We start from the raw sequence: 20,526 nt of genomic DNA, 5'->3' as shown, positions 1-20,526 counted from the left end.
CAGAGAGAAGAATGGCAGCTTACAGAAGAAAAGGGAAAGTTGGAATCTTGTTTTATTTTCTTCCTGGAGATGTGTGTAAACTGGGTGCCTTGGTGGTACAGCTCACATGACTGGAATGTGGTCATAGATGGCTGTGTCCTTCTCAGGAAAGACAGACCAGTAAGACAAGGTGGCAGAGAGCAACTAGAATTCATTGAGTGCTGTGCTGGGGCAGATGAGAAGTGAGAGTGTGTGGGTGAGAATTAAGGAGCAGGCTGGCATGGGTGGTACAGTTTTGGGTGTACACTACAGGCCACCAGACCAGGATGAGGAAGTTGATGAGGCCTTCTACAGACAGCTGATAACAGCCTCATTTTTACAGACCTCAGTTATCATAGAGGATTTTAACTACCCTGATATCTGCTGGAAGGCATGCTCAGTGAGCCATCCACAGTCCAGGATGCTCCTCCAGTGCATTGATGGTAAGTTCCTGATGCAGATGGTGGATGAACCAACTAGAGGAGGAGCGCTGCTGGATCTTGTTCTCACTAACAAGGAGGATCTGATTGAAGTGGTGAAGGTTAAGGGCAGCCTTGGTTGCAGCGACCATGAGGTAGTGGAGTTCAGAATCTCACGTGGGAAGAACAGAATACCAAGCAGAATCACAACCCAAGACTTCAAAAGGGCTAACTTTGGCCTTTCCAAGCAATTGCTAGGGGAAATCCTAGGGGACGTGGTACATGAAGCCAAAAGGTCCCAAGATAGTTGGCTAACATTCAGGGAATGCTTCTTCCAAGCTCAAAATCAGAGCATCCCAACAGTATTCCAACTTGCGAGGAATGTAAGACTGTTGTCAGAGGATGTAGGGAGGCAGTAGGAAAGCTAAGGCCTCCTTAGAATTAAACCTTGCAAGAGGGGCCAAGACAACTGAAAAGGCTTCTTCAAATACACTGCAGATAAAACTAATGCTAGAGGCAGTGTAGGCCTACTAACGAATGAGGTGGGTGCCCCGGTACAGAAGGTACAGAGAAAGCAGAGTTACTAAATGCCTTCTTTGTCTCTATCTATACTGCTGGAGGCTGTCTTGAAGAGCCTTGTACCCCTGAGGCCCCAGAGGAAGTCAGAATCAAGGAGGAGTTTGCCTCAGTTGATGAGGACTGGGTTAGGGGACAGCAAGCAATCTGGACATCCATAAATCCATGTGTCCTGATGGGATGCACCCATGGGTGGTGAGAGAGCTGGCAGAAGTCATTGCCAGGCCACTGTCCATTATCTTTTGTAAGTCATGGGGAACAGGAGAGGTGCCTGAGGACTGGAGGAAAACAAATGTCATTCCAATATTCAAAAAGGTCAAGAAGGAGGACCCAGATAACTACAGTCTGGTCTACCTCACCTCCATCCCTGGAAAGGTGATGGAACAACTTATCCTTGGTGCTGTCACTAGGCATATCAAGGATAACAGGTTCATTAGGGGCAGTCAGCATGGCCTCACCAAAGGGAAGTCATGCTTGACCAACCTGATAGCTTTTTATGAAGATGTAAACCGGTGGATAGATGATGTTAAAGCAGTGGATGTGGTCTATCTTGATTTTAGTAAAGCAATTGATACTGTCTCCCACAGCATCCTTGCAACTAAACAGAGGAAGTGTGGTCTGGACAATGGGGTAGTGAGGTGGACTGTGAACTGGCTGAAAGAAAGTAGCTAGAGAATTGTGTTCAATGGGAGAGAGTCTAGTTGGAGGCCTGTATCTAGTGGAGTCCCTCAAGGGTTGGTACTGGGATCAGTAGTCTTCAATACATTTATCAATGACTTGCACGAGGAAATAGAGTGCACTGTCAGCAAGTTTGCTGATGACACAAAACTGGGAGGAGTGGCTGACACACTAGTAGTCTGTGCTGCCATCCAGCAAGACCTGGGCAGGCTGTTGAGTTGGATGGGGAGACATTTAATGAAATATAACAAGGGCAAGTGAAGAGCATTTTGTATACTTTACCTGTATAGGTTGGGGACTGACCTATTGGACAGCAGCGTAAGGGAATGGAACCTGGGAGTCCTGATGGACTGCAGGATGACCATGAGCCAGCACTGCACTCTTGTGGCCAAGAATGCCATTGGCATCCTGCGGTATTTTACAAGGGTGTGGTTAGCAGGTCGAGAGAAGTTCTCCTCTCCCTCTACTCTGCCCTGGTGAGACTGCATCTGGAATATTGTGTCCAGTTCTGGGCCCCTCAGTTCAAGAAGGACAGGGAACTGCTTGAGAGAGTCCAGCACAGAGCTACAAAGATGATTAAGGGAGTGGAGCATCTCCCTTATGAGGAAAGGCTGAGAGAGCGGGGTCTCTAGGTCTCTAGCTTGGAGGAGACTGAGGGGTGACATAATTAATGCTTATAAATATGTAAAGGGTGAGTGTCCGAAAGATGGAGCCAGGCTCTTCTCAGTGACATACAATGATAGGACAAGGGGCAACGGGTGCAAGCTGTAACATAGGAAGTTCCACAAAAATACCAGAAAAAAACTTCCTTATGGTGAGGGTGATAGAACATTGGAACAGGCTGCCCAGAGAGTTTGTGGGATCTCCTCTGGAGACATTCAAAACCCAGCTGGACACATTCCTGGGTGACCTAATCTAGGTGTTCCTGCTCCAGCAGGGGGATTGAACTTGATGATATTTCAAGGTCCCTGACAATCTGTAATTCTGTGATTGTGTGATTCTTGTCTTGTGGGGTTTTCTGCAGCTCTAAGAGTTTTTCCTCACAGAGGGTTTGGAATAGAAATTTCTGAGTGATTAGGTCATCTTAGATTATTGGCTCCCATATTACTCAACTCACTGGTAAATCTCAAATTGATAGATTCATTTATGGAAGCAGTTGCTCCTGGATTTAATTCCCATAAATCAGTTTACAGTGTGATATGTTTCTTGGCATTCACTGCCCACTGTTTATCATGGGCTCTTAGCTAAAAGTCCCATGGGTTATCAGATGCTTTTGCAAATAGTACTTAGAATTAATGACTGAAACATAATTTAGAAAATATTTCAATAATGAGAATGTCAGGGGGAAAGAGAAGAAATGACTATTTGATAAAGTGCTAAGTTAACACTTTCAAATGAAGTAGTAAGGTGATCTTTGAACTTGAAAAGTCATTAAAATAAGGCTGTTAATTTAATAATGTGTTTCTCTTTTTCCCTCTGAAGTCCAGAATGCAAACTAACTCCAGAGCAGTTCTGTCAGTCAAGCTTTATATCTGTTTTTCTTCTGTCTCATACTAGTATCCAATACAGTGTTTGCCCCATATCATTGAAAATGTGCCATTACTGCATCCATGTATTTCTACATCTGCAATTGCCCACCAGCTACCCTGCTGCTTCTGTATCTCAGAGAATCAGCTTTTCTTCTTTTATCCACTTTGATCTCTGAGGAAGAAAAGATCATAGAAATATTGGAAAAAACACAAATCGGACCATACTTTGAAAGGGATGAGGAGTGGTGGGAGCTACTTAGATCGTGAGATCATGAGATATAAATATACTTACTGAAGTCTCCTGCTTAGAGTTAGACTGCTTTGCCCCCTTTGTTGGGTATCACAACATATGCAACTTCTGTGATAAGGATTTAGTAATGGTGGAGAATGAAAGGGCAGCCTCTGTTAGAAGAGGTTAGGGGCTTTCCTGTGCCAGACACAAATGTTTCCAGACAATTCTGCAACAGCCCAAGAACAGGACACAGCTGAACTGATCAGACATATGGCATTTCTAGGCAAGCACATTTAAAGGAAAAAATACCAGACAGAGCAAGAGAGAAGAAGAAGACAGAAACAGCAGAGAGAATGATAGTCAGAGCAGGAGGAAGAAGTATTCCAGCCACCAGAGTAGATATTCTCTGCAGCCTGTGGTAGACCCAATGTTCTAAAGGTGAATGCTTCCTGATGGAACTGCAGCATGTGGAGAACTTATGCCAGGGAAGGGCAAAAGCATGAGAGAGGAGCTGCTATGCACTGACCACACGCATCCCATCTTCCCCTGCTTCTTGAGTGAGGTAGAAGATTTTGGTGGGAAGGAGTTACAGAGAGGGGAGGAAGTGTTGTTTTAACATTTGTTTTTTGTTTCTCAGTTACCCAAATTTATTTTAAAGAGCAGTAAATTAAGTGTCCCCGAGACAAATCTGTCTTGCCTGTGATAGTAATGGGTAAGCAATCTCCCTGTTTTTATCTCAATCCACATTCTTATTCTGTTTTCTCCCCATGTCATGCTGAGGTCTGGGAGTGGCTGGGTAGGCATTTGGCTGTTTGCCAGTGTATTAAGAAGAGAGCTGGAGAAGATAAAATTGTAATTGTATTGTATTCATTGTAAAATGAATCACAGCCATATTACTGAGGGCTAGTATCAGTTATTAAACCTTCTCCATTAAACACCTCCATGAAGAAGGGAGACAGTAAGGGGAAAAATGTTTTTAGTAATACATTGGATTCACAAGGTTTTGGCAATGGGAGGACTGCAGGGTTGATTTCTTTGTGGAGAGATCAGGAACTACCTCGTGTTGGAAGGGGCCTGTCCCAGCTGGTGTCAACGGGAACACACTACTGACCAGAGCTGAACCACATTTGTAACTGCAAAACTCCATCCCTCTTTACAGCTGATCCATTTCACATCCTTGTCTTGCATTGTCCTCCTCTATTTCAGGAGAGCAAGCAGCATGACCCATACCAAGTTATCCTTTTTTAAACTCCATGCTGATAATATTTTGCCTAGAATCATTCCCATCTGAGGCCCTCTGCAGAGCCAGTTTTCCCTGGCTGTGATCTCAAGTACTCCTATATTGCTCTCAATTTTACTCTAATATCAGCTCTGATACTCTGTTCATTTTTGATACTCTCACATCTAATATTCATTCTTGCTGTCCCACTCTGTTTATTTGTTGGACTACTTTACCAACAGATTAGATAGGTGAATGGACTCACTTTAAAACCACACAGTCACTAGGTCCAATGCAAGTAAAGGGATGGGTGTCTGATTTTTCAAGAATAAGTCATTATCAGATCAGGCAGTGATGCAGACCATGTCTTAAGGCTCCCTAACACTGTCTTGAACTGATGTAATACGGCACTGGTAAAAGGTTTGCATATATCTTGTGTGATTAGAGAAGAGAGATATCTGGGCAGTAACTCGTGTATATTTCCTGTCTAACATCCTGCTCAAAACAGCCTCAGAAAAAGATCAGAGAGGTTTCTCAGGGCTTTGTTTTAATATGGTCTTGAGTGGAAACTGTGTAACGTCTCTGTGGAAATTTTCCTTGATGGTTGTGATGATGGAAAGAATTTCTTGTACTTTGTCAGAATCTTCAGTTTTTCAATTTATACCTGTTACCTCTCATCTTTCTACTGTTCACAACTACAAAGAACCTAGGTCTGTCTTACCAGAAAAGTCTTTGAAGACTTTGGAAGACTGATTCTAGATTCCCCAAGCCTTTTCTTCTTGAGGTTAATAAAATGAAGTTTCCCCAGCCTTTCTTCATAGAGCAGTTGCTCTAGTTGTATGAATATATAAGTGGCCATCTGCTGAACTTGCTCCAGTTTTTCAATAGCTCTGAGGGATCCAAAACTGGATGTAGTAATATCAATGCAGTCCTAAAACCTTTGCATCTCTGCTGGATAACTGTAGGGGCATGGGGCTTCTTTCATTCAATTCTACGAATGCATTTAATAAGAAATATTTTCAGATTACTAAATTTATCAATAGCCAATATCAAAGCCAGTAGATCTCTTCTGCCCTCTTCTGGAGTTCTTTCCATCTGACCTCCCCAAGCAGTTGCTTTCTAGTATTGTGCTCTCTCCTTCATAGTAGGACAGCAGCCAAAAACAGTCTGGTGACTTGGACAGGATGTTCTGATTAAATTCCATCCAATAACATGTCTTTAACTTTCCCTTACTCTGTTGCTGAAGAGATTTGAGCATGAGAATGTGTCTGTATAAACTACACATGTATGCATGTATAAGAATTGGGCAATTTTTCCTGTAAATTTTTTCTGGACTAGCAACAGCTCCCTAGATACACCACCTTATATCATTGTTATCTATTTTTATATATTGATCTTCTCTTCATGAATCAAAAAGTTTTGTTAATCTAGTACCTGGACTATTTCCCTTCCTATACTTGCAGTCAGAACAAATATATCCCAGACATATAAATATATATGTCTTGCTTCAGAATTGATCAGTCACACAATTGCCATATTTTAAAATGGAAACATGAATTTTTCCTAAACAATTGCAGGAAAGGAATTTTTCCCAGAGCTCTTATCACTGTCTCAGTCAAAAGGAGAATGATTTTTTGCTGTTCTAAGCGTCTTCCTAAGTCCCAGCTCAGATCCAAAGCATGACTGGATACAAATAGTTAACATTAACTGTGTGTCGTGCCCTAAAAATGGCACTGCAGGTACATGTATGTCTATTGGTATTTCTGTTACCCTTCTTGATCCTTCTCCTTACTCTATTTTGTTTGCTATCAGAAGCTTTCCTTTCTGTGCTTATTGCCAAAGTGAGCTTTTCATTATGCCTTCTCTTCTCTCTTGCTTTCTTTAGTTCTCTCCTCTTCTACACATGATCCCAGGACTTTTCTCTGCTGTTTATGACATGTTAGTCCTCTATCAGAAACTGCTTCTCTAGCCTCTCTGAGGAACTTTTCCTCAGAGCATTCAGATGAATGCAGACAACACAGCAGGGAGTATTCTAGGGAGGAGCTAAGGAAAATTGGGTCAGTGTCTCTGAAAAGAGCTGTACCCAACTAAACTGTTGTGGCATTCTGGAACTGGGCCAAGATGTGAAAATGACTGAGACATGCTGGGAGAAAAAGCACCTGCGCATGCCAGAGTCAGCCTTGATTAATGGGAAGTGGCAGCTTACTACATCCCTTGAGGTGCTAACTCTGCTACCTTCTGTCCTTGCATTAGATTTCCTCAATTGATGAGGCCTAAATCTGTGTTTTATTGGTAAGTACTGGTGCCTGGGGGATGATCCAGTGATAAGGCCTGTGGCTTAATTTTTATCAATAGTTTTTTTGTGAGGTTGTTCTATAGGCAAATGGTGGAAGTGTTCCAGGAACAGCTGTTCTCGTTCAGGCTTTCTCCAGGATGGTACTAAGATGGTGATGTTCACTAAGAGAATACATGTTAGTCCTGGTGATGGTGGGTTCCTTTCAGCTTGGGTATTCATTATTGACTGTTTCCAGTGAACACAATAGATATCTGCAGAGACTGTAAGATGACAGAAAACGAACATGATGCCATGATCTGCATTAAGAAGGGGATGTAAGGCACACAGAAACTGTGAACTTCGATAGTGTGAAAAAGGGAATCCTGCAGAAATGACAGTGAGCTGGACACAATGGAAGGATGGTCCTAGGCTCACTACAACTGCTGGACTAAAAGGAGGTAGCTTTTGCATATTTAGGTTGCCGGGGAATTTTTTTCTCTTTCCTTCTGAGTTAATCTTTGATACCTTATTTATAGAGTGACTAGACTGAGGCAATGCTAGGAAGAGCTTCATGTCATAGGAATGATTATTACTGCCATCTGTAAGAAGTAAGCTATCATATCTTAGGCAATTTTGGAAAAGGATAAAGATGCTCACAAATGTGTTCAGCTATCTGACGAATACAGAAGCTGAATTCGCATGGAAGTAGAAAGTGATGACAGCTGTGGTCCTTGACCATGCAGGATATTCTTCAGCTATATGAAGATCAATTAGTCTCTACTATAGTCAGTCCAGCTATACTGGACAAAACTGCAAATGAAAAATGCTGTTAACTAGAAATTTTAGGTCATAGTCTGTTTTCTATTCCTTTTCCCCCAGTTTTCATTAGGAAGGTGAGAGAGATGTGAATCTTATTTAATTTCTACAAATCAGCTTAGTTTCTAGTATGCCATGTGATTTCAGTTTACTGGTTATTTTTTTTCTTGACATAGGAAGTAGAAATAACTAGGGGTGGCAGAAATGAGAATTTGAAAGTGTGATCCTTGCTCTATATCTGCCATTTCTTCTGGAAATACAAGCATCTTATTACTATCATTCACTATTATTGAAGTCCGCATTACAATCTGACTCTTCCAAGACTTACCACTCTATCACAATGCATGTAGAGATTATGCTGTAGCCAGAAGACTGCAAACAAAGAAGATGAAATAATACTAGAGACCTAAAGCTCATAGGACTTCATAGATATTATTGACTGCTATGTCTGGAATGTGGCTGTATACAGGCCCAAAGTATACATCAGAAATCCCCGATGTACTTAGAAAACTCAAAGCAATAAGAATTGAATGCATATGAAAAGGAGGATCAATAAGTGAGCTACTCTATTTTTCTGAAGTTCTGTGTTAAGAAAAATGCATAAATGGTCACTTAGCACCTGAGCTAAAAATAATTTCCAAAGTTTGTTATTGTTATTGAAGGTGGAAGCCTGCATTCCTTTAGCATAGTAAGCAATTACCAGGTGAGTTAATTCTTCAGTTCCTGGTGTGGTTTTCCATTTCAGAACACTCATTAGATGTCCTAACTTCATATTAACAGTTGCACACAATGTTCTTCTCTTACGCAGTTCTCTTTGGTATATAACATTTTTGCTATTCTCAGTCTTTTGGATTCTTCTGCTTACGGTAACCACTTGGACAGTTTTTCTCTTTAATGTAGAAAGCAACATTCCCATCTGTCTTCTGAAATCAAACACACAGTTGGGGTCTATATGAAAGCTTCTCCTTCCCTAGAAATATCCTTTATTGTGAAACTAACTAAACAAGTATCAGTCCATGAATGAACTTTTACCACAGTTAATTAGTTGGTAACATCTAAAAATGTCTATTTATATAGGAAAGCAGCTTTAAAAGCATGCATAAAACTTGCATTAAAATTATAAAAGCTGTGTCCTAATATTTTAGCACAAGATCCAGGTGCTGTCTGCTAGGTAATTCAGCACAGCATCTTTGCTGACTCTAGAATGTGTTATACTCCCATATTCATAATAATTTATTATATTTTTCATTTTCTTTCCTGCGCAATGGATTTCCATCCTTGTTTCAGCTTTTTCCATAGGCATGTTCTTATAAATTTGTAGATTAAACTTGACCAACTTAAGAGGCTTCTATCCATGCCTGGGAAGTTTCTGGAACTGCAGAAAAACAGTTTGGATTGCCCTTCTGAGTTCTGGCCTCAATTTGATGCAAAATCAGCCATGGTAGCTTACATTACTTTAAGCAATAAAACTGTCTAAAACAGCTTTTGAAAAAAGCATTTTTTTTTGCTATGCCAGCTGAGAGAAAGTAGATGTGCATTGTTAATGGCTATTTCCAAACAGATCACATGACTACACTCTTTGGCTTCATAAGCACTGGAGAGCTTTAGGTGAGTAAAGAGAAGACAGTTATATCTGATGGCCAAAGCTGTTCCTGGACTGATTCTCTTTCATCTGCTGATGAATTAATTTAAGTATCTATTTTACAGAAAAAAATAAACTGTGTTAAAATTGCAACTTAAACAATACTCAAGTTCAGAGCTGATATTTTCTGTACTGCCATAAAACAATGAAACCTGCCGTAGCTAGTAAAAAGTTTTGCCAACACCAGCAATGAGTTAAATACAAATAACATTACATTGTTTCTGGAATCTGGATTAATGAATTTCCTATTCTTTCCTGTCTTGTTTTCCACTCCTTAGCCTGTCCCATTGGTTCCTTTAAAGCATCTGTGGGAGATGACCCTTGCCTTCCCTGCCCTGCCCACAGCCATGCTCCACTGCCAGGTTCCACTGAATGTGTGTGTCAGAATCACTACTACCGATCTGCTTCTGACAATTCTGATGCTCCCTGCACTGGTAAGTATTTGAAAGGAGTATTTGAAAGTAGGAAGAAGGGCAGTTAGTGAGAGACAATTTGTCTGAATGATTCATGGAAGTTCCAGCTCATCTCTTCTCATAACCAATTGAAACAGTCCAAAATGTCCCTGGGCTTCCTTCTCTTGGTGACTGTAGATTAGAAGGTAGAAGTGTTCCTACATGCTATTTATAATGTTGGTACGCCAGAGAAACTGCGCGTTTAGAATATTGGGATGCTGCAATATCAGATACTTAGAATAAAGATATGCCAGATTTTAAATGACTCATGCAACATTAAATAAATCTGTTGCAAGTATGCATAAGATGATGAGAGAATAATATACTAATTTCTCATTACATGCTACGCTCATTTCACACATAGGATAAACATAGTACATTAAAAGAATTAATATTTTTTTTATAACTGAAAGTGACCATGTTTACTGTGTGGAATTCAAATTATATTTATGGAAATGATCGATTTTCTCACTGAGCTATCTATTGGTTATAAATTTTCATAGTTATTGTCAAAGGAAAGGCAACTGATGATGTCTACCTGGACTTGCTCAAGGCCTTTGACATCATTCCAGACCATATCCTTATCTCTGAGTTGGAAGACACAGATTTGAAGGCTGGACTATTCGTTGGATTAAAAGTCAGTCAGATGGTCATAGCCAGAGAGTTGTTATCAACAACTCTGTGTCCAGGTGGAGGCTGGTGATGAGTGGTGTCCCCCTGGGGTCTGTCTGCAGTGTCTGATGCACGGTCTCAGATGTGAATGATCCAAATCATTTATTACAAGTTCTCACATCACTTATATACCTTCACAAGTTTTCTAGCTTTCCCATCCACCCCTACAACTTTCCCATCCACCTTTACATGTCAACAAAGCTTTCTACAGAACACTCTTCAACCATTCACACAGGCGCTTATCCAGTCAGAGCCGTGGGACGTTCTTTCTTCTTCTAGAGGTGACCTTGGTTCTCATGCTGTTTATCTTGCTCCAAAGCTTCTGCTCTGAACAGTTTTTCTTGTATTCCCATATCTGTCATGGGATTTAACATCTTTATCAATGACATAGATGATGGAATTGAGTGCACCCTTAGCAAGTTTGCAGGTGACACTAAGCTAACTGGTGTAGTTGACACCACAGAAGGAAGGCATGCTATCCGAAGCAATCTGGACAGTCTTGACAAGAAGATCCATGAGAACCTAACGAGGTTCAACAACTCCTTACACTTGAGTCAGGGCAATCCCAGATATGTTTACAGACCAGGCAAAGAACTTCTTGAGAGCAGCCCCACAGAGAAAGACTTGGTGGTTCTGGTGGACAGAAAGCTGGACATGAGCCAGCACTATGTACTTACAGCCCGGAAGACCAACAGTATTTTGGGCTGCATCAAAAGAGGTATGGCCACCAGAGAGAGATTGTACCCCTCTACTCTGCCCTTGTAAGGCCCCATCTGGAATAGTGCATCCAGGTCTGGGGCTCTCAGCATAAGAAGGATCTGGAGCCATTGGAAAGGGTCGATAGAAAGGCCATGAGGATGATCAAAGGGCTGGAGAACCTCTGCTATGAAGAAAGGTAAGGGAGTTGGACTTGTTTAGTTTGGAGAAGAGAAGGCTCCAAAGAGACCTCATTGCAGCCTTCCAGTACTTGAAGGGAGATTATGAGCAAGAAGGGGAGCGATTTTGTACATGATCTAATAGTGATAAGACACAGGGAAATGGCTTTAAACTGAAAGACAGGAAATTTATGTTAGATGTTAGGAAAAAATTCTTTACTCAGAGGGTGGTGAACCACTGGGACAGGTTGCTGTAAAAGTTGTGGATATTTTATTCCTAGAGGCATTCAAGGCTAGATTGGATGGGGCCCTGGGCAAACCGATCTAGCGGCTGCAACCTGCCCCATGGCAGGGGGTTGGAGCTTGATGATTGCTAAGCTCCACCCTAAGACATTCTTTAGTTCTATAATTATGAACGTTAATAGATTAAGAAAGTAATTAACCCCAGAAAAGGAATTTGAGTGGTGATGAGCTCTCAACAGTCTAGTTTAAACAACACATTAAGAATCACTCATGAATTTTGTGGCAGTGATGGAAGTAATTTATGTCCCAAAGCAACTTACAGTTGCTCTATGGCTATGAAGTTAAACACTCAGAAATTAGGAAATGTGTTTTGTTTTGTTTTGTTTCTGTAATCTCTTGCTATATATACTGCACAGACTCTATCTGCAACAACATCAAGCAATTTTTACTTCACAGGGATTTTTTTCCTGAGCAATTGTTTATCCTTTGCATTGCCTGCAATAAGAATCCTCAGAGAAAACTAGTATATGATTATACTATTAAATACTATATCACAATACAAGTAGAATACAAATACATTACAGATACAAAGTGGCAAAGTTAACAAAATCGAATTTAGTTCTTATGTTTCTTGACATTCTAATCCTTCATCTTACCTAATATATTTTAACCAGTCTTCTGTGTGCAATTTTCTGGCATTTTTATTTTGTTCATAACACTAGAAGTGAGTCCCCTAGGTACAGAATACATTCAGATGCTCCAGCACTGAACAAGACTGTAGATTGAGAGATCCCCCACAAAAACCTCATCCAGCTGTAATAATAAATAATACAATCCTTTACATTAATCAATAGCAAATAGACAAAAGCCTATCAGCATAGGCATGAAACCTATGCATAGGCAATAGAGGAATAGTGAGAATGAGAATTCTTAGTTTTTATTCAAGCCTTCTGGAAGGATGTGTTTTGTAATTCTTTTTTCCCTTACCCCTCCCTGTTCCTGAGCTCAGCCACTCTGTCCCTGCCTTTCCTGTCTCCATGTCCAGATTTAGCGGTGCAACTCTGCTTTTTATTTTTACTTTTCTGACAGCTTTGTCTAGCCTTTAGTGTCTTGTCCCATTCTTATCCCCATGCTGTCTTCTCATCCTTTGCATTTTATACCTTCACTTTACTGCCTCTGACAGGGCAAGTGGTGTGTTGTACTTTAACCCAGCAGGTGGCTGAGCACCACACAGTCATTCACTCACCCCCCCCTACTTCCCAGTGGGATAGGAAAGAGAATTGAGAAAAACAAAGTAGAACTTTTGGGTTAAGATAAAACTGTTTTCTAAAACAGAGAAATTGCTCAGCACCCCACATCCAATGCCCAGCCAGCCCCAAGCAGGGGAAGAAAGCTAGATGAACTCCCACCCTCTTCAAAACTCATTCAGCTTGACGTCATATAGTATAGAATATCCCTCTGGCCAATTTAAGTCAGCCATCTTAATTCTGTTCCCTCCCAGTTCATTGGGCCCTTCACTGAGAATGGCCCTGGCTCTGTACAACACTTCTTAGCAGGCAGCTATAAACATCAGCATGTTCATCTTCATTGTTTTTCTCCTAGAAACAAAATATAGTATACCAGACACTGAAGAAAACAATTTCATCCAGATGAAACTAAGATAATATCCACCCTTTATCCCATACCATTTATATCATGCTCAGGTGTCACAACTTCTACACATCCTAACAAATCCTATAGTCTATGGGCCTTTAATGTAGGTTGTCCATGGTATTCATTTTAGTTCATAACTTTGGGCTTCATCTGTTGTAACAGTCCTCTGGTGCTGGAAGGATGATTCACAGTGTTGGATTCTGCATGCAGAAACTAATTCTGGTTCCACTGAAGTTTTTTGTTCTTTAACCTGGGAAATTCTTATTGTACCACTGTTAACAATTCTTATAATAACTGTAATAAAATGACATGCAGCGTTATGTAGTAAGTTAACATCATACAATTTAAATTATTGGCTGTTCTCACCCGGCATCAAATCACCTTGAGGTACACAACGGATATCCCCATCCTTCCACATTACCTACAATGTGCACCCAGGTCCTTGATCAAAAGCAATCCCATGAATAGGTTTGCTTTTGCCCAAGGCAAGAATAACCCAGGCTGTCTTGCCCAACATGGAAGATATGTAGATATGTGCAGCACTGGCATTTTATCCTCTTCTGCAGTATGTAGGAGGTTTGATTAGGCAGGACTAGCTCAATTGGCAGATCCCTGAATGTTGATTAACCACGTAGCTTTTGCTAAATGTGTGTCCCAGTGTTTGTATGTCCCAGTGTTGTCAATGCATTGCAAGTGTTCAGAAGCTGTCCTAATTCTGTTCCCTCCCAGCTCCTTTGGCCCTTTGCTGTGAATGGTCTTGGCTTGGTAGACAACTATAAACATTGGTATATTTTCAACATTTTTTTTTCTTCTAGAACCGAAGCATGGCATCATACCTGGCACTGAAAAAAAACAATTCCGTCTCAGATGAAACTAAGACATGGTGGAGGCACAGAATGGGCTGTTTTTAATGCTGTTAGAATGCCATTCTGTACGCTGTAATGCTGTAGCAGGAATAATTGTAGGGCAAGTGCTGTTCAGCTGTTGCAATATATGGAGCAGGCAAACTAAAATCTGAGAGAATTCAGAGGTCTCAGTGGAGGCAAGTCTTCACTAAGCTTGTGTAATATTTAGTATTTCAAAGGTTTGAAACTTTTCTAAACACTGGATGTTCTTTTGGGGAAAAATATAAGTCACACCCTTGATGCAAGGACCTTTCTAGTCAATTTTGTATCCCTAAAATATGATCATGCAGTTATTCCTTTTGTATATAAATGTATGTCTGATATAGCAAAGAGCACATTTTTCTTAATCTTATCCAGAGATATCTAGAAAAGAGTAAGAATGAGAAGAAAAAGCATCTTAATTTTTAATCTTCCATTTTTTTTCCCTATTTCACTGTCTTATTCCCTCCCCTACCTCTTTCCCATTCTTTCGTAAGATTTTTGTTTTTCATACTGTCTTCTAGGCATCCCCTCTGCTCCCCGTGACCTCAGCTATGAAATTGTTGGATCCAGCGTGCTCCTGACCTGGCGCCTCCCCAAGGACTTGGGTGGCCGCAAGGATGTTTTCTTCAATGTCATCTGCAAAGAATGCCCAACAAGGTCAGCAGGGACATGTGTGCGCTGTGGGGACAATGTACAATTTGAACCACGCCAAGTGGGCCTGACAGAAAGTCGTGTTCAAGTCTCCAACCTATTGGCCCGCGTGCAATACACTTTTGAGATCCAGGCTGTCAATTTGGTGACTGAGTTGAGTTCAGAAGCACCCCAGTATGCTACCATCAACGTTAGCACCAGCCAGTCAGGTGAGAAGCCTCCTGCAACTGAGTCACAAAATTTCTATGTCTGTCTCTCATTTATTTTTTTTTGCCCTTTTTTATCTTGCTCTATCAATTGCTTGATTTCACCTCTGTCTTCCTATTTCCTGATTTCTCTTGAATGACTTTTTTTTCTTCCCCTTTTGCAGTTTATCAGTTGATGTTCTTGTACATGGTGAGTAGATGTTGAGGACAAAATGCCCTAGAGTATATAGCAATGGGAAATGTCGCTGCATGGGTCAGACAAAGCATCTTGCTTTGTCTGCTACTAGAGTTTGATAAGAATTTTGTGAGCATCAGCTTCCACAGCAGCTCTCAGAAAACATTTCTTTCTTTTTTTTTTTTTTTGTTCACTTCATCTATTTCCTATTTTTATCATAGAATCCATTCTAAAATAAAATTCCATTTTATCATAGAATCGTTAGTGTTAGAATGGACGTTCAGACATCATCTAATCCAACTCCCATGCAATGAACAGGGATATGCACAGCTAAAACAAGTTGCCCAGGGCTTGATCCAGCCTCGCCTGGAAAGTCTCCAGGGAAGGGGCATCAGCCACATCTCTAGGCAATGTGTTCCAGTGCCTCATCACACTCACTATAAAAGATTTTTTCCTTATATCCAACCTAAATCTATCCTCTTTGAGTTTGAGACCATTTTCCCTTGTTCTGTCACCAGAGACCCTGATAAAGAGCCTGTCCCCTTCTTTCCTGTAGATCCTCTTTAAATATTGAAAGGCCATTATCAGGTCACCTCAGAGCCGTCTATTCTCCAGGCTGTACAGCCACAGCTCTCAGCCTGTCCTCATAGGAGAAGTGTTCAATCCCTCATCTTCTTATACTTCATTGATGTACATTCATATACATATTTAGAATTTTTCACCTCTTCAATTTTAATTTCAAAGTTACTGTTTTTCCACCTTGTATTGTTCCAGTACATCAACTTCCAATCCCCTCATTTCAGTTCCTACCTCGATGCACTTTAACAAATAGTGTTGAGTGTTTTGTCAAATCTATTCTTTTTTTGCCTTATTGCTTAATAAAGTAAGAAGGTAGAAAATAGAGAAAGACGTTACGTAAATATAAAGAATACTGATAGGCACTGTATAACAGGCCATAACAGAAAGAATGTACACAATTACTAATCACCTACATATAATACTCTTCTTGGGGAAGCGTTAAACTGAATTTTGATAAAACATCCAGAAGCAGAGTCACCATTGCTAATTTATTTGAGCTGCACTCCATTATTTGCACACCTTGTGTTTACAGGTACTTTGCTCTTACCTTTTTATCCTTGTTTTGATAAATGATTTTGGAATGTTATTCTCTTGTCAGTAAGGAACAGATTTTTTTTGCCTTTTACCTTGATAGAACTTTTAAAATATCTAACATTTTTCACAAAGCTGTTGTGATCCTTGTAGCTAGGAACTAAACAAGACAGATGACGAGGAACTAATTATACTTCATGATAATCACTAAAATACAAATGATTTGTGTGGGCAGTCAGAGAAAAAAAAAGGAGGTAAAAGTGTTGAAGAGGAAATCAAATTGATGTATAAAGAAGTTGTATATTTGGAAGAAAGAACATCGAATTCTGTATTTCTGTGAATATCCTACACAAGGACTGAAATACAGAGGCAGCTGGAGCGAGCATGTGTACAGTTTTGCTAAATGTTAGCAATAAGAGATTGGGCATTATTGTTCTTCATAAGCATGTATAAGCAGGTATGGAGAGGAACTGTACGCAGCTTGGTTGAGAAGGTATGGAGAGGAATAATATGATAAGGAGAATGAGGGGGAACAGTTTAAACTGAGCAACATAAAATGTCTGTAAACATTTAGAGACGTGTAAATGTTAAACTAAAATAAAACTAATTGGATTTCACGCTGTAGTTGCAGAAACCACTGGGGAAAAAAAGTCAGTAAAACTCAAAAAGAAAAAAGCGCTGCAGGATATGAGGTTGGTTAAATCACATCTTTTGCTTTCTGCTTCTTCTGTGCCTTCAGAAGGAAGGAAACACATATACAATCCAAGCAACTTCCTACTTTTAGCAAATACCAGGGGTTTTGAACTACTTTCTCAAAGACACTGAGTAGTGGACCGTATACAGGGATACCTCGTCCTCTTAGGAGTCTGGCTGCAAGTGGGTGGTCAGTTTTTGTTTACAGGGAAAGGTTGGGCTGAATAATTCACTTGGTAATTTCAGGCAAATCCTTTGACTTCTGCTGAATATAGGCAGGTATTCTATGAATATCCTAAAGAATTCTCTTTCTTCCTGCTACTCCTCAGCCTTCCTCACCTGATGTAATTTAAATGAACAGCTGCTTTCTCCTTCTGCCTAAAATCACCAATCTGCTTTTTTGCTTTTGACTTTTCCCACCACTCCTATTCTCCTGGGTGTCTGTTAGCATGTTTGGGCATGTTGGGTTACTTGGCTATCTCTCTCCAGAGTGCTCTCTCATGCACTAATGCAGTCTTCAATGAGAGAAGGCAGTATTCCTTAAACAATGTATTTAGAGTGGCTTGATTTTGTGTTCCCTTTTTTTTTCTTGCTCTTCCGTGACTTCACTAGGAGTGAGCTTGAAATGAGCCACCCTGGATTCAAGGTGATAGCTCTGCTGTGACAAAACCCTGCTTCCTCCATTACACGCCCGCATCATCCATGTCCCTCTCCCTTCAATCCTCTCAGCAGTTTTTCACATTGGTTTAGCTTACTATTGTTGTTATTATTATTTTAGCAATTTTTATTATATGGCAAAGATGGATATTTCAGGTTGTTCCATTCTTAAAGAAACAAGAAGGAGACAGGAAGATGTGAAGAGCAGAAAAATCTAAATTGGAGAAAGATGAACTGTCTGAATGAATGGATATATCATAAATTTGGTTTCCACTGAATTAAAAGTGACAAAAGAAATACCCTTCAGTACTGATAGCTTCTGCATATTCTGCTTATTCATGCATTAGAGTTTTCTGACTTCCTTCATTTGCTGATAGAAAAAATACTCCTCCCCACACTGTGACTCTTTATTAAAGATGTCATAGGTGGTATTCTGTCCTGGCACAGTTTTTTTTTTTTCTTTTTTTTTTTTTTTTTTTTTTTTTTCCCTGCTACCTATTTGCTCTTCATCTTTGTCTCCAAAATACTGTTCATCTAAGGGTTTGCTTATCCCTTAGAGTCTAATAACCCTAATTCAAAGTATGGTAGGACCCTCTACTTACACAATCACATTTTATACGATAGCATGATTATGATATTCCTACCCTTCAGTGACTATGTTTTTAGAGAAGGACTAGCATAGAGAAACTTTCTTTGATATTAGACTTAACTTTTTAAATAAGAATTAATCTCTTATAGCAAAAAACATTTGAAACCTTTTTTGGATAGTAATAATGTGATATAAAATGATGCATTACGTGGCACTGAAGCAAAGCACCAGGAGGAAGAACTGTCCCGGAAGAGAGACAAGAGAAAAGGGAATTGCTTTCAGCTCGGATCTGAAGTGATAAGGGTGAATAGCTAAAGAAGTATCGGGATATGTAGAAGGATGTTAGGAGGCCATTCCAGATAGCATGAATTGCATGAAGAAAGACTACTATTTAATTTTAACATGATTATTCTTCTTCAGACAGGAGAGAGCCTGGCACAGAGCGAATACAGAACTTTAAAACCAATCATCATATTATTGGAAAAAATAATAATAATCTGATTAAAATTTTAGTGATTATTTTAACAGTATTTTTCTCATGCCTCAGGGCAGAAGTTAGGCTTTCATTTTAGGGACACTGGAAAAACTCTCTGTGTACAGCTGTAAACTGCCTATCCATTATTTCTTTTTCCTATGCCTTCCACTGAGGCATGAAATAATATTGGTTACTTGAGTTATATTATTCAGAACTTACTCATTCTGAAATTTGTTGCATTGCTAGTCAGTAGAGAAAGAGAGAAGGACAGAAGAGATGCAAATTTTGGAGAGGTCCTTGCAGAGTTTTAAAAGCAACTAGAAATTTTTAGCTGAATCCAGATACTATGATAGCTAACAGAGGACAAAGGTGATGTGACCAGATTGCTTTGTACCTGTGGAAAGATATCTAGCAGCCTTCTGCATCAGGTGGGTTAAGATCAGTGGGACCTGGCAATATCAAAGAAGCACAGAACTGCAGAAATAAAAGCTGGAGAGGCTGAAGGCTTGTGTAGGAGGTTGGGTGAAAACAATGATAGTTATGGGTAATACCAGGAAATTTCAAAGGACCTGATATAAGATTTTCAGGTGGAAAGGAGGAAAAGACTTAAATTCCAAGTATGATCTGAGTTTAAAAAGGCAAATGGATGAATCAGTCAGGAAAATTTTCTTGAAGATGTTTTTTCTTTCAAAAAGAAATGGAAGTGTCCCATAGACAAAAAATAAATATTACTGTGTTTTGCCAGGCTGAAACCAGCAGCTAAAGCTAAAGCAAATGACATGTGAGCTGATTTTTCATCATCCATCGAATAAATTACACTAATTTCCAAAGTAACAAGCTGTTTACTTACCACTTTAATTGCCAACTCCAGGCACTCAGCAGAGATCCCTAAGAATTTACCAAGTTTTCTTCTTGTATAGGAACATCAAAAGTACTCTTGAAGTTTAATTTTTCCTTTAGCGACATATGTCAACTTTGTTGTCTCCAGTGGATCTGCCCGGGTGTGGTGGGATCTTAAAAATTGCTCTGGTCACTCCACAGGAAGAAATTGTTTCAGTTTCTTCTCTCTAACTGCCCTACTTCTGCAGCATAAGCAGAGGATGAATTTGCTCCTTTCATATTTCAGGTTTCAGCAGCTCTTTCAATAAAGACAGAAGCTTTCTGAAAAAATAGAACATCCAAATGTCACCCGTCACCTTGTGATATAAGGGAAAATTCTTTGTATATTAGGCATAAGTGGAACCCATTCACAAAAAGTAGTAATAATAGAAGTAAGGATAGAGAAAATAACTAATTTGCCTTCCAAAAGCACTCTTCATACACAGGAACTACAGGACAAATTTATGTCAGAGTACAGCCCAAGATACTTTTACAGGATTTCCTAAAAAAAACAAACGGTCAGAACTCAACTAAAATCTATGGGAAAGACGTAGGGCATTGCCAAAAGGAAGAGAAGCTGTTGAAGATGTGAAGAAAGTGATTTCCGTGTGGAATTCAGACATTTTCCATGAAGATATGTGGGATGGTGTGTCGAACAAGGCTGGGGTGTAATGCCATTACCTGAGACCAAAATATCTGAAGAGGTAAAGAAGTAGAAGTAACAATGTGAGATGTGAGCTTGAAAAAGGCATAGGTGAGAGTGGTCAAAATGTGAAATCTAGAGGCCAAAACAACATGAAAAAGGTTGCCTAAAGAAGCTTCTAGAAGCCTCTGAAGTGACAGGAAAGGCGAAGAAAAGAATCACTGGTCTTGATGGGATTTAATTTGAATCTTACAGACATGAT

General features: G+C 39.9%; 1 protein-coding gene across 6 annotated transcripts in view; it reads left to right on the top strand.

Annotated features, from left to right (window-relative positions):
* LOC116239750 (ephrin type-B receptor 5) overlaps nt 1-20,526 on the top strand; it is a 73,467-nt gene that overhangs the window by 35,084 nt on the left and 17,857 nt on the right. For all 6 annotated transcript variants that reach the window (XR_016470818.1, XM_031609941.2, XM_090149706.1 and 3 more), the window contains 2 exons: nt 9,683-9,838; nt 14,708-15,046. Coding sequence is in view for 5 of the 6 variants with exons in the window: in XM_031609941.2 (XP_031465801.1) it covers nt 9,683-9,838; nt 14,708-15,046 (495 nt within the window). In the remaining variant the exon portion in view is untranslated. The remainder of the gene's footprint in view (nt 1-9,682; nt 9,839-14,707; nt 15,047-20,526) is intronic.

The sequence above is a fragment of the Phasianus colchicus genome, chromosome 1, assembly GCF_987193195.1.
Source record: "Phasianus colchicus chromosome 1, bPhaCol1.hap1.1, whole genome shotgun sequence".
In the NCBI taxonomy this organism is placed as follows: Eukaryota; Metazoa; Chordata; class Aves; order Galliformes; family Phasianidae; genus Phasianus; species Phasianus colchicus.
The sequence above is the reverse complement of the archived record's forward strand: the minus strand, read 5'-3'. Positions and strand labels throughout refer to the sequence as shown.